Source organism: Crinia signifera, chromosome 1, assembly GCF_055691185.1.
Source record: "Crinia signifera chromosome 1, ASM5569118v1, whole genome shotgun sequence".
Classification (NCBI taxonomy): Eukaryota; Metazoa; Chordata; class Amphibia; order Anura; family Myobatrachidae; genus Crinia; species Crinia signifera.
Window position 1 is genome coordinate 170081466 of NC_139217.1, and position 14188 is coordinate 170095653.

General features: G+C 42.8%; 1 protein-coding gene across 1 annotated transcript; it reads left to right on the forward strand.

The window, feature by feature from the left end:
• Window positions 1-1080: 1080 nt before the first annotated feature.
• Window positions 1081-14097, forward strand: ABRAXAS1 (abraxas 1, BRCA1 A complex subunit). Its single transcript, XM_083176698.1, has 9 exons — window positions 1081-1431; window positions 1859-1949; window positions 6236-6272; window positions 6728-6794; window positions 7806-7999; window positions 8259-8378; window positions 8738-8822; window positions 10833-10941; window positions 13521-14097. Exons 1-9 carry the CDS (start codon window positions 1165-1167, stop codon window positions 13916-13918), a joined length of 1368 nt encoding a protein of 455 aa, XP_083032824.1. The 5' UTR covers window positions 1081-1164; the 3' UTR covers window positions 13919-14097.
• The last annotated feature ends 91 nt before the right edge of the window (window positions 14098-14188 follow it).

A 14188-nucleotide genomic window follows, 5' to 3' on the forward strand; every position in this document is an offset into this window, starting at 1 on the left:
ACAGGTGTCTAGGTCGACATGGGACAAGGTCGACATGGTTTTAGGTCGACAAATACCTTAGGTTGACAGGTCGCGAGGTCAACATGTTTTTTTTCACCGTTTTTTTGAGCCTACATGTGCCGACAGGCGGTATTTCATGCCCTACCATCCACTAGGGCATGGTGGAAGAACAAAATAGTGTGCCGAGCGCAGCGAGGCACCGTGCCTGAAGCGAGTGAAGCAAGCGATCCGAGGGGCTGCGGTTGACTTCCAACTGTGTCCATGTTGACTGGGTCGACATTCGGGTAAAAAAAGTGAAAAAACCCATGTCGACCTAACCCATGTCATACTAACGCATTTGTCGACCTAAACCCATGTCGACCTAGACACCTGTCAACCTTCATCCATGTCAACCTAGAACCCTGCCGAATTTGCTGCCTGTCGACCCAATGGTGTCGACCTAATGACTGTCGACCTAAGTGTGGTCGATAATACGATCCACACCCTGAAAACAGTGGGGGCAATGGAATTCCACATACAATACATGCACACAGAAATTCTCTATTCATGGGGGGTTCTTGCATTATCATAAGGAAGTTAGTAGGCGGCTGTGCGGGATAAGCAAACTTGGTTGCGGTTCCACAACAAATAGGGACACATCTGGGACTGAATGAGGACATGGGGCATGGTCAGCACAGTGGTGGGATGTAAGATACATATACCTCCCAACATGACCCTCCCCAGGAGGGACAGAATGCTCTATTTCTGGACTTTCCTCTTAATTAATGATTGCCATCACCTGTTTTAAACAGGTTAATTGAAAAGAAACATGTTTCAAGAGAGGTGATGGTAATCATAAATGAAGAGACAAGTCTAGAAACAGAGCATTGTGTCCCTCCTGGAGAGGGTCCTGTTGGGAGGTATGAAGATATAACACCTATGCCACATACAGTATAGTGTGACAGTACCAACCTGTGTGTCAATGAATGATTGGCATGGCACACCTAGTTCACAACACATTACTAAAGTGTAGCTTTTGCCCAGCAGAGGTCTCTGTATGTGTCATGCAGTCGTACAGATGCCTGTCTGCCCGCCCTCCCCCTTCTCTCTGCTGTGTGTGTGTGACTGTGTGTGCGGGGAATTACACGGACACTTCCTGTTGCTGCATTTAGTTACTATTACTGTATGCGCGCTGGCTGCCTCCTTCAGCGCCACAGTGCGCTATATATCATATCTCTGAGCAGCGTCAGGCTACATGCAGTTTTGGTCCTTGCGTCGCACATAGCGTGCGCAGCGGCAGTAGTTCCATTCCCGAGCAGCGTGTATGAGTGCGTCGTGTATGTGCGCTGCTGCTGCGTGCTCGGCATGGCGGGGGAGAGCACCAGGGCGCTCATGTCTGGATTTGTTTTTGGCGCCCTCACTTTCCACCATGTTAACTCCGGCTCAGACTCGGTGAGTATAGTGTGGGGAGTGTAGGCATTCGGGCGGCTGCTGAGGAGAGCACTTTATTAGTTACAGATATATGTCCGGGCTTCACCAAACTATGATCATAATAATAAATCTGGGCACTGTAGCTGCTGTTATTTGATGTTAGCAGCCATAGGTCTGAGCTACCCTGTTGTAGAACTATAACTCCCAGCGCAGCCTGACTTGTCAACCATAAGCCAGCAGTGCATTCTGGGACCTAATGGACTCTTCTTCTTCTTTAGATGTCTGCAGGCATCAGGGTAATGCCCCAGTGTACTCTACACCTAGCCCTCCTTTATGAATATGGAGGTGGCCTACTCTCTGGGTCTAGTTATATAAGTTTATGATCAGTACACATAGGAGATCATTATTTCTATGAAAATGCATTTTTCTTCTTTTTATGGCCGCAAAGGAAGGATTTCTTCTTGGAGACATGAAAGGGGAAGCAAAGGATAATATCACCGATTCCCAGATGAGTGACATTCAAGTAGTTTATACAATCGGTATGTTCAGCAGGGGGGAGGTAACATATTCTGCCTGTACATTATTACATTACCTGGATGGAAAGGAACCATGAAGCCAACGCTACTAGCATCTTTACAGCTGACCACAGTGTTTTAACAGTGGAATTGTTTGTTTGTGCTTGGCAGTAACTGCGTTCACCATATAATTTCTTCTTCTGATGGCTGCACAGAATGTAGGAGGTTATTCAGACCTGATTGCTTCTCTGCTAATTTGCAGAGCCCTGTGATCAGATAGCTGCCGCCTCGCGAAATCCCGCCCTGTGCAAGGCTGCAAAAGGCTTGGGAAAATATTTGCAGATCGGCAATTAGCTTCAAATCCATTCGCAGTTCCCCATCAAATGATTTTGAGTGCGTAGCTCAGGACTTACTCGCCCGGTGCAATAGAAAGAGTCTGATCAGGGCTAAAGCTGACATCGCACGCCTTCCCTGAAAATGCCTGGGCACTTATGCATTTTTCCTGACACTCCCAGAAAACATCCAGTTACCACCCACTTCCTGCCTGCTTCCTGTCAATCAATGGACAATTGGCCAGCGATTTAAAAAGACACTGGATATTTTTTCGCAGAAAGGCCTTGTGCATGCGTGCTACGATCTGTCTGCATGCCCAGTTGATCGATAATCAGCTAGCCTGTGGATTCGTAGCCTAACGATAAGGTCTGAATAACAACTGTACTAAGGATCCTGACTGTACTAAGGATCCTGACAGCTTCTGCTACCTGTGTCCCAGGGAACCCCCCACACACATTCCAGCGCAGGCAGGGAGGCTTCCATCTCCCTGCCTGTCGCCGTCCCCAGTCTCGCGAATTAAAAATCGCCGTCTGGGGCAGCATTGAATAGGGTGAGAGGTAGGGCTGGCAGCGAGTGCTCCAGCCCTCTGGAACCCTGCGAATGTGCAGTGAACCATAAACAGGATTTGCTGCACATAGCGTAATTTAACTTTGAATACTGGCCAGACACTGAGCTTAAGGCTCAATAAAGATCATACATGGTGGTTTAAAGAACCTATATAATTATATAAGCAACTAGTAAGCCCGCTGGAAGCAGAAGCTTTGAAAGCTAGTCTGCTACCTTCTGTGTTTGTGCATGTGAGAGAGATCTAGTTTCGCTCTCTGCCAGCAGATGGCAGTGTTTCCGAGACTCAAACTGACAATATTGCATGACAAATTCAAGCGGTCGCCCTACTAGGGATTTTAAAGCACTTACCTTGATTTTCGAGCACTGTGTGTCTTTTTTTCATCTATAAATTTTCATCCAGATATTTCAGTGCCTTCTTTTTTTCTCCTTCAGTCTTTCGAATAAAGATTATTGGAATAATTGTATACATTTTTTATTTTTTTTATTTAATAAGTGATGTTGTAATTTCAACAAATTACTGTGCGCCCTGACAGTACAGCTTCTTTCTCTTGTTTTCAATGTATTTCCTTTGCTGTAAAGGGCAGCACCTCCATCCAATGACCATGAGCAATACTGGGTGTACATAGTTGAGGTTGAAAAAAGACTTTTGTCCATCAAGTTCAACCTTATACAGGACCCGCTAGGTGGTATAAAATAGCTTTTAGTATTACCATCTGTTTCAACTATGGGCAATATTCAATGCGGCCGTCAAGGGGGTTAAATGGCGGGACCGCAGAAAACAAGCGACCCACGCCGCTTAACCCCTGCTCCGGCCGCTCACCCTATTCTACGTTCTGGGGGAATCATCGCTGTCAGAGGACAGCGAGGATACCCCCAAGCAATGAGGCTTGCGGCTAATCCAGGGAGCCCGCCGCATATAGCCACGAGCCTCGCTGCACACGCTGTTCCCCGTCACTGCAAAAAAAAGTTAAATACTGACCGTGTGAGCTGTGACAGCGAGCAGACAGCACTGCTCACTGTCACCGCTCGCAAAAAAACATTGAATACAGCATTATGTCTGAATAGTGATTTAGTTGTACCCCTGGATGTTCTGTTCCAGTAGATGTTTGTCCAACCTTATTTAAAATGTGTTCGATGTGTCTGCCATCACCGCCCTTTCTGGAAGAGTATTCCATTCAGTACTCTTTACCTAGAAGGGCGCCCATCGCAGGCATCGCATGCCATTATAATGGCATGCGATGCCTGCGATTTTACATAGAAATACATGTTAAAATGTACATCGCGTCGGTCGCATCGCATGCGACCAAAAAAATCGCATGCGATGCGACTGCCGCGATTACCGCGATTTCCCATAGGGAACAATGTTAAAACTCCAATTGACCCGATTTTGCATAGGGAACAATGTTAAATGGCCCACAGAGGCCAAATAGGCACCCTGAAGTGTGAAATGGCCCCCCCCCCAATTGTTAACGCCACCCCACGATCAACTTCAACCCGAAGCGTGGCGAGCGCGGCGGTACGCGTCCTACGACCTTTTCATACCCCCACTATCCACGTCAGCGTGGAGTTGAGAATAGAAAGTGTGGCGAGCCCGAAGCGTGGCGAGCGCACGCGGATACCTTCACAGGTATCCGCGTCCCCTCGCGGGCTTTACAGGTGTCCGTGTCCCCTCGCGGGGCTCGCCACGCTTCTGGCTCGGTGGCTCGCTGTGTTTGCCACACTTTCTATTCTATTCTCAACTCCACGCCGACGTGGATAGTGGGGGTATGAAAAGGTCGTAGGACGCGTACCACGGGCTCGCTGCGCTCGCCATGCTTCGGGTTGACGTTGATAGTGAGGTGTCGTTAACAATTGGGGGGGGCCATTTCACACTTCAGGGTGCCTATTTGGCCTCTGTGGGCCATTTAACATTGGTCCCTATGTAAAATCGGGTCAATTGGGACATTTAACATTGTTCCCTATGGGAAATCGCGATTTTTTACCTTGCGATGCCCAAGATCGTGGGCGCCGTTCTAGGTAAAGAGTACCTTCCATTCCTTTATCGCCCTGACCGTAAAAACAACAACAACTATTCCTTCTAAGGGTACAGAATGTTTCTGCCCCTTTATCCTAGTTTCTGACCTCAGAGTAAAGAGGCTGCTTGATAGTTCAGAATACTGTATTACCCCCCCTGATATATTTGTACATATCTTCCCTTAAAAGTCTCTTATCTAGTGTAAATATTCCTAATTTGGCCAGTCTGTCTTCGTAGAGTGCAGGTATCTTCTCTGTCCTTTCTGGGTTATTTTAGTTCTTACAGAACCACAAAGCCAGTGTACCAGAATTCTGTAAAGGACATTGGGCCTTATTCTGGTTCAAATGGACAAAACCATGTGCACTGCATGTGGGGCAGATATAACATGTGCAGGTAGAATTAGATTTGGGTGGGGTTTTTCTTGTGATGACTATACTGCAGTGTAGAAATAAAGCAGTCAGTATTTTCCCTGCACAGAAACAAAATAATTACCCCAAATTTAATTCTCTATGCACATGTTACATCTGCCCCCCTGCAGTGCACATGGTTTTGTCTTAGTGGGCTATTCTGCGTAGGAAAATCGCACGGACCATTTTAAGGGGCGTGCGATGCGATCCGATTTTCCGATGTAATTTATTCAGTGCTCTTTTATACATTTTTATAGGGTGTACAATGGCATTAGGTATACAATGAGGTTTTAGCCCCCCCCCCCCCCCCACTATCCACGCCACCCCGAAGCGTGGTGAGCGCAGTGGAACGCGTCCTCCGACCTTTTCATACAATACTATTCACGTCGTCGCAGAGTTGATTCTATATAGTGAGGCGAGCGGACGCGGAATACATGTAAAGTAATCTGCGTCCCCTCGCAGGGCTCATCACGCTTCACTTCAACTCCACGCCAATGTGGATAGTAGGGGTATGAAAAAGTCGGAGGACGCGTTCCGCCACCACTCGCCACGCTTTGGGGTGGCGTGGATAGTGGGGGGGTGTCTAAAACCTTATTGTATGTCATACAATGATATAATTGTATAGGTAATGTAATGGCATCGTACACCCTATATATGCAGGAGGTGCGATGTGATGCGATCCCTCGGGCTAAGAGAGCAGTGAATAAATTACACAGGAAAATCGCATCGCACGGCCCTTAAAATGGCCCGTGTGATGCAATGCGATTTTCCTACAGTGCCGTACGTAAGAAACTTAGGCGCCGTGATAATACACAAGTACCAGAATTTGCCTCAGAGTGAACCAGAATAAGGCCCATTATTAGAACACTTGCACGTCAAGAGGTTTCACAATGAATATTAAAATGTAAGTTAATAGCTGCATAACTAGTTATGTAAACCTGTACTGTTCTTATAATCTTTTTTTCTTTTCCTTTTTTTTTATCCCATAGATATCCAAAGACATATACCCTGTTATCGGCCTTGCAGGTTTGTAATGGGTCTCTTCTCAAAGAAAAATTATACTTATTTTACAATGCTATTTTGAACTAAATTCTAGTATCTTTGTTTCCATATTTTTATTCTGAAAGTTTATTAGGATGGAGTTCAAATAAGCAATCAAAGAGTAAGCATATAGAAAACCATGTCAGGCTACTCTGCCATTCTTTAAAGATCCCATGAGAGCAACTAGTATGGTCTGTTTTACCCTATTTTTCACTCTTCACAATCAATTTCTGAGAATTCACGATTAAAAGTAGGGTGGCCTGACATTTAATGCCTACACACTGCAAACATTTGTCCTAATTGTCAGTAGCCGGAGCATCTATGGTCGCTTCAGAACCTGGATATTGTAGTGTATATTGGTTTTGTCTGTCTAAGCTAGTAATAATTTATATGATTACGGTCCAGACTCTGCATATCTAACTTTGCATAAATGTATGTAGTTTTTACAGCGGAGTGGGTGATTTGGACAAGCCTGCATTACAGAAGCTACTTGGTGGCCATGAAAAGGTAAACCTAGCAGAGTAAGACTATTGATTTAACAGAAACTGTAAAACCAGCATTAATATTACAAAGTGAGAGCAGGGCCCTCTCTCCTCACTGTCTCCTGATGCAACTATATTTATTTACCATGTACTTGTCCTAAATTACCTTGTACTGCAATTCATTATTCTTTTTTGTTTGTTTTTATTGCTCATTATTGTATTATTAGGCGCTGTGGAACCCTTGTGGTGCCATATAAATAAATGATAATAAGGTACTTATGTAGTAACTGGGCTGCCGATTTAAAAATCGGGTCCATCACATGCGACCAAAATCGCATGCGATGGACCCGATTTTTCCATAGGATTCAATGTTAAAATGGACGGAGTCCATTTTAACATGGAATTCAATGGGAAAAAGGGGTCCTTTTCATACCCCTACTATCCAAGTGGGCATGGAGTTGGATATAACCCTGTGGCGAGCGGACACAGAATAACGTCCCCTCGCGGGGCTCGGTGGCTCGCTACAGGTTTATATCCGACTCCATGCCCACTTGGATAGTAGGGGTATGAAAAGGACCCCTTTTTCCCATTGAATTCCATGTTAAAATGGACTCAGTCCATTTTAACATTGAATCCTATGGAAAATCGAGTCCATCGCATGCGATTTTGGTCGCATGCGATGGACCCGATTTCAAAATCGGCAGCCCAGATACTACATAAGTACCGATAATAATATTGGATAGACTTCTCCACCCTCTTCTTACAAATACAAAAACATTTAGATAGATATTGTGCCATATTGGCTTTGGTGTTACACATTTTACATTTTTCTATTTTGTACTATTGATTATTGTTTATAGCATTGATGGGAAGCTCTGCTTATTAAAAGTCCCTGTGGAAACAGCACCTAGTCCTAGACAAATGATAGTCCTTCATATTACACCTGTGTAACCATAAGCTTCCTCTGATGTCCATTGTTCACTTCAGTTGTTTTTTTTTTTTTTTTTTTTTTTACTTCTCTTTTTTGTGGCCATAGAATGTGATTGGGTTTTATAAGTTTCGACAGAACACCGATCAGACTGTGACCTTCAGGGAGAGGATTTTGCATCAGAACCTGCAAGCATACCTGCCTAACCCAGGGCTTGTGTTCTTGGTAGTTACAACACAATCTACAACGGAGACCGAATCTACTCATCTCATGGAGTATTCCTTACTTAAACCTCAAGATGGGCAAGTACCTTACTAGTTTGTATTATAAACAAAATTACCTGGAACCCTTTTTTATTTTTTCCCCTATAGTGAATATAATTATCCATTCCAAAAATCATACTGTATTTACGATTGTATACTGTAGCAATTGTTTAGTTTTTATGTTAGTGGTGACCCCTAACTTCACTTAATAGACTATAAAATATAGTTTAAATGTATGGAGTACATAAGTGTATTTGTTCCTTTTTAGAGGTTTATTATTGTTAAAAATGTGTCTCAGTCTTTTTCAGAAAGTGCCTTTCATAATTGCCAACCTGGGGATGCTGGAGCAGCAGGGATACAGCACTTTATCTGGAGCCTGTGTGTCTGTTGGATTTAACCAAGTAGTCAAAAGTCACAGGTGGGCAAAGGATTCTGGACTCGCGGGATGAAAATGATTTGTTGCATCTTTATCTTAGCAGGTTCTTTTTTTAAATAAACATAAACCTATAAAAAGCACTAAAAAATCTCAGGTGGTAGTTGTGGATAAAAGCTTCCAAGTTTCGAAGCTTGGATTGGGCGATCAGCAAATAATAAGTACCTAGCTATGTGTTTATGCATAGGATGTCTTTACGTTTCCCTGGGTTTGATGTACAGGTGTATACATTTGTATTTTTTACCAAAGACATTGTTTACTTCAGCTGTTTTGATGTGTAACACAGCACGCAAACCTGGATTACCTTAATTGTTAGCTCTTTCTGTTTCTAATTGTTTTAATAGGTTGGAGTTTTTTAATGAAGATGGCACTTTAAAAGAAGTTAATAAAATCACTGCTATGTGTCAGAGTCTACAGGAGGAACTGAAGGTACATGATGGTATGGAATTGGTTTTTAAGTTCATAAGATGCACAACATATAACTAACCACACAGAGGGCTTGACGCAGATGTATGGTATTGTACAGCCACTGTGTCTTTATATGCAGTGCCCGTGCAATAATTTTCTATTGCATTTTGCAAAAACCAGAAGCCTCTTGTTGGCTTCTCTGATTCTCTGCTACCTCCAAAAACACTGGTTCAGATCAGCCGCATAAACATGGGCCTTCTGGATCACCACTAGGTTACTCTAGATAGCTGGTGTTTTTATGCTGCCAGGGCCAATGAAGCTGCATCTTGCCACTGGCCTAGGCAAGCCTAGAAAATTTCATCATGGCCCCATATTTTGAAACTCTAGACATTGAGAACCTTTTACCCTGCCCCAAATGGTGGAGGCACTGTGTGACCTTTTATAAATGCACAGATCTGTGCACAATCCGGTTTACAAACAACTCTGAATTAGACAGGGAATGCTACAGACAAATGGAAGACCTTATAAAGGGCCGCCATCCACTTGAGCGATATGGGCACTTTTCAAGATGTTGCATGAAGTGTCATATTGCCTATATGTCCTTTTCCTGCAAATGCGATGCAAGGTGCATTCCTGTGCACCTCACATCATAATCAAAGATCAGACGGGCTGTCGTGAATATTTGTCATATGCAAAAGAACTGCATACGATTTATTGTATGCGATCCAACCGCCTTGGAGCCGCTGGTTGAGTTGGCGGGGTATTACAGGCAAGGTATGGTCTTGGTTACACTAAGAAACGTAAAATGTATTCACTTTGCAGATGAGAAAAAGGCTATTAAAGTGTAATACTTTTAATTAACCAATACTGACAATTTGGTGGTGCTTGTTCTACACATTGGGTATGTGTAAACTAGTATAGCTAAATATACAAACCATAAAACCTACACCAAATGATCTATATACACCGTTCTAAAACCTACACCAAATAACTATAATATATAGATCCATGTGCTTTGAAGAGATTATCAGCGATTTTCTCAATTGAAGTGATTTGCGATTTATAACCTTAAAAATTTATAAGCATTTGCATGCTTCCTCCAATGTATTGGTTTGTATGTTTTAGTATCTTATCAGTTGTGTTGGCTGTTTCTTCAGTGATGTGTAATTGAAAAAAAAAAAAATACTACAGTCATGAGATAAATGGATTAGAAAAATAATAATTTTCTTACTAAAAGGTCTTATTTGCAATGCAACAATGATGCACAATTAGACTGCTGATTGATTTTAGTATGACCCTTGGGTACTTATGTATTATCTGGGCTCCCATGTTAAATGCACCCCATTTTTTCATACCCCTACTATCCAACTATGCATGGAGTTGATTTTATATAGTGTGGCGAGCGCAGCGAGCCACCGTGCCCGAAGCGTGGTGAGCGGACGCGGTCTTATAAGAAAAACGGGAGCCCAGATATTACATAAGTACCGACCCTTGCGCAGTATGTGCGCGACTGAGTCTTTGAATCTGCAGCTAATTTCCAACACAAGTTACCTATTGCTCTGTATACAGACTTAAAATATTCAAGCGTTGCATATAAAATTAAACAGCACTGTCTTGACATAAGTCCCAGCCGCAACTTTAGAGTTGCACAGGATCTGGCAACTCACTAGGGCCAGGCATCTCATGCTTCATGGTGGACTGAGGCTGGATGTATGAGGAAATATCTGTATACACCTTTTACTCTACCCCAGGCATTCCCAACCACGGTCCTCAAGGCACACCAACAGTGCAGGTTTTAGTGATATCCAGACTTCAGCACAGATGGGTTAATCAGAATCCCTCAGATACTAATTAAGTCACCTGTGCTCAAGCCTAGATATCTACAAAACCTGCACTGTTGGTGTGCCTTTAGGACCGTGGTTGGGAATACCTGCTCTACCCCATTGTCAAAATATGCAGTGTCCCCCAAATGGATTCTGAGAGAGGATTTTACAGTGATTTAAAAAAAAAAAATTCCATTTCCATGTGTAGGACACTTGCAGTCGTGTGGTTGAAAGTGAGAATTCTGTGGAACAACTTCTACAGCAAGTTAACCAACTCAAGATACAAATTGCTGAAAAGAGAAAGCTTTGTTCAGATGGTAATGTTTCTATTTTTATTATTTCAAAATAACCTAACAATTAACATTATTACATTTTTCTAATTTTACACTTTAACTTCTCACTAGTGTGTTGCCCTGGGATGACTTGCTATTTTGGGGTTCCAATCCCTGGATTTAAACTTAGTATTAGTGACCCAACGAGGTTACCTAGACGCTGGTTGGCGTGCTAATATATTTTGAATAATATACTAAAAACTTCAGTATTCCTGTTATACCCCTTTCACATTGCAAAGCCTGGTTGGACCCAGGATTGTGTTCCTGGACCAGTGGGGGATCCGGGTTTAACCCTTCTTATAACCAGGGTTGAATTGCTGGTTTGGTCGACCTGGGTTATAAACTGTGGTGCTTTCACATGCATCTCGACCTGGGTGCATACAACACCAACCCGGTCTGAGGTGCGATGTGCAAAGGGTGTTCATGTTCATTATAATTATTGTAGAGTGTGTATCAGCACTTTATTTTTCATTCTTTGACAAGTCTCAGCCTGATGACAGCTCTTGCTATATTGTGCAATTAGGGTGTACAGTCCAAGATCCTTCCCAATATCTGAGTATTTCCAGTGCCAAAACATAAAAAACACTACATAAATTGGTTTATGTCCAAATCCAGAACTTATGTTCTGGTTATTTTTTTTGTTATCCTAGTTCTGTTTGTTTTCACTTCTTCTGTATTCCTAGCCTGTCCTTTGGGGCTTTAAAAGACATTGGGTCATAGAGGTAAATACTTAGATCACTGGGGTATACCAGACCTAAATAGGCAAAACTAAGATGATTTGACCCAAGACCAAAAAAATCTTGAACTATTAAACACTATGGGGAGTATTCAATTAGTGCCTATTTTTCTGCAGATTTTCTTGCAAATTTACATTCGACTTAGTCTCAAAATCAGCATTTTAATTGAATATCGGAAAAATTGGCACGGTCTAAAAAAAAAAACCCAAAACGCATGGATTGTCGAATGACTCGCTGATCCCCGTGGTTTAGACTGCAGATGTTTGACAATTTTCCACCAATGCAGTTTCGACTTTTTACAAAAGGGAAATTGCATTGGTGCATAAACTGTCCAATGGAATAGGAAAAGTGTTTTCTTTTGTTTTTTTTCCAGCTACCTGGGGGGAAAAAAACTGAATACTTGCATAACCCCTATTGGGTAAACTTACCAAGATGGGAGTTCTATTGAATATGGGGACAGTTGCAACCAATCACATTCTACTTATTTACTTAGCACCATCTAGAAGATAGCAACATCCCATCTTCAATAGAACTTGACATTTTAGTAAATTTATCCCTACATCAGTGAACCACGTCTACAGTTATGGAGCCTACACACGGAGCTATTTCAGGGCATTTTCTAAGCGATTTGACTTTAAAAAATGCCTCTACATCGCCTCGTGTGTAGGGGACATAACAATGTGCAGCCCCACTTGTCGCTATCGTCCAGCGATTAATATTCTGCATGCAAGCTAAATCTACTGAGATTGATGGTCAGGACTGAAACATCGGTGTGTGTTGAGTGATCTATGTTGCTCAGATCCCTCAGTGGTGTCACCCCATGTGTACGGCCACTTAGAAAGCAAAGATTTGAGGCACAGATATCAACTTCTAAAGAGGACAGGTGTGAAAATTGCTCATCATAACCAGTCTGTAACTATGATTTTATTTAGAATGTACTTGCTAAATGATTACTTGCAGTAGATGGGTTGTAATGGGCAAGAAGATACACCTCCCCCACGGGACAATAGCTCTAAAGGTGCGTACGCATGGGGATGATTTTGTGTAATATCACGGGAAATATGGTCGCTAAGCGACCATATTGCCCACGATGGGAGTGTGCACCGGCGATATTTCGTCAGGTGCGCACTCCCATTTTTACCCCTGTAGTGATCGCTGGTCGCAGGAACATGCTCCTGCGACCAGCTGATTACCACTGCCGGGCTCCCCCGGCTGTTTCCTTTTCATCAGCGACTGTCTCTGGTCGCTGATGAAAAGGAGAAACTGAGCCATATATTGCTCAGCCATATATGGCTGAACATTATATCTCCCCCGTGTACACGGGGGAGATATATTGCTCAGCAATATATTGCTGAGCATTAGCAATATATTGCTCAGTGTCACCTTTTCATCAGTGACCAGAGATGGTCACTGATGAAAAGGAACCTCTGCCGGGGGAGTCGCAGAGGTAATCAGCTGGTCGCAGGAGCAAGCTCCTGCGACCAGCGATTAGAATGGGGCTGAAAACGGGAGCGTGCACCTGGCGATTTATCGCCGGGGCACATGCCCATCACTGGCAATATGGTTGCCAGCGACCATATTTCCAGGGATTTCAGCCCCTATCTCCCCCGTATGTACACAGCTATAGTGTTGATATACATATTGATAGTCAGCAGGCAACCCCAGAAAAACTAGATTTAGGACATGGACAGAATTTTTTTTGTTTAGTATGCATTGTGTTCAGTTATCTATCATAACACTCTACCTAGATTGCAGTAAAAATATATTCACAAAAAAGATGTGTGGCTGAATAATCTATAAACATAATTCTATTGTAATTTTTATAAGGTGAGAAGAAACCTGCAAACCCAGAAGAAAATGTTTTCTTGTGTGAGGCCTTGCGCCACTTCTTCCCTGATTCTGCTCATCTACAAACATGTCACCTTTCTATAACTGGCGAGCCAGTACCTCACAACTGTGATACCAACCACACCCTAAGCGAGGTAAATAAACTCACTTTAATGATTCAACAATGTGACCTCCCAAGAGCCAGTTCCAGGAAAGCGGGAAAGCGAAAGAGACCGCCTCTAAAAAATAAATCCAATTTGCTGCTTATGAAGACCAGAGCTGCCACACAAGAGAGCAACAGCAGTGATAGAGTATTGTTTAATAGTGGGACAGAAACTGAGGAGGATTCAGAGCGTTTACAAATGGACTACACAGGTTCACAATCACCAACATTTTAATAATTTCTGGAAACGTTTTACAAGTACCTCCTGCCCTAGTCTGAAATATTGTGTGAGTGAGTGGGAATGTGGAGTATGATGTGCAGTTAAGAAAACAGGTCCTATTTCTTTTAACTTCTATTCTGTTTTATCTGTCAGATTTGTATTTATTTTATTGGAATAAAACTATCAAAACTGTCTGCTCATATTCAGTGGCCTGTTCTGTGAAATGGATTTTGTTTCTATCCTACAAATAATCTAAGTCTGCAATACAGAAATACAGTGGGTTAC

Bases quoted from the DNA above. Each gene is read 5' to 3' on its own strand.
- ABRAXAS1 (XM_083176698.1), top strand. From the start codon at position 1,165: ATGCGCGCTGGCTGCCTCCTTCAGCGCCACAGTGCGCTATATATCATA. The intron at 1,432-1,858 runs GTGAGTATAGTG...ATGGCCGCAAAG, and splicing joins TTAACTCCGGCTCAGACTCG to GAAGGATTTCTTCTTGGAGA. The intron at 1,950-6,235 runs GTATGTTCAGCA...TTTATCCCATAG, and splicing joins TCAAGTAGTTTATACAATCG to ATATCCAAAGACATATACCC.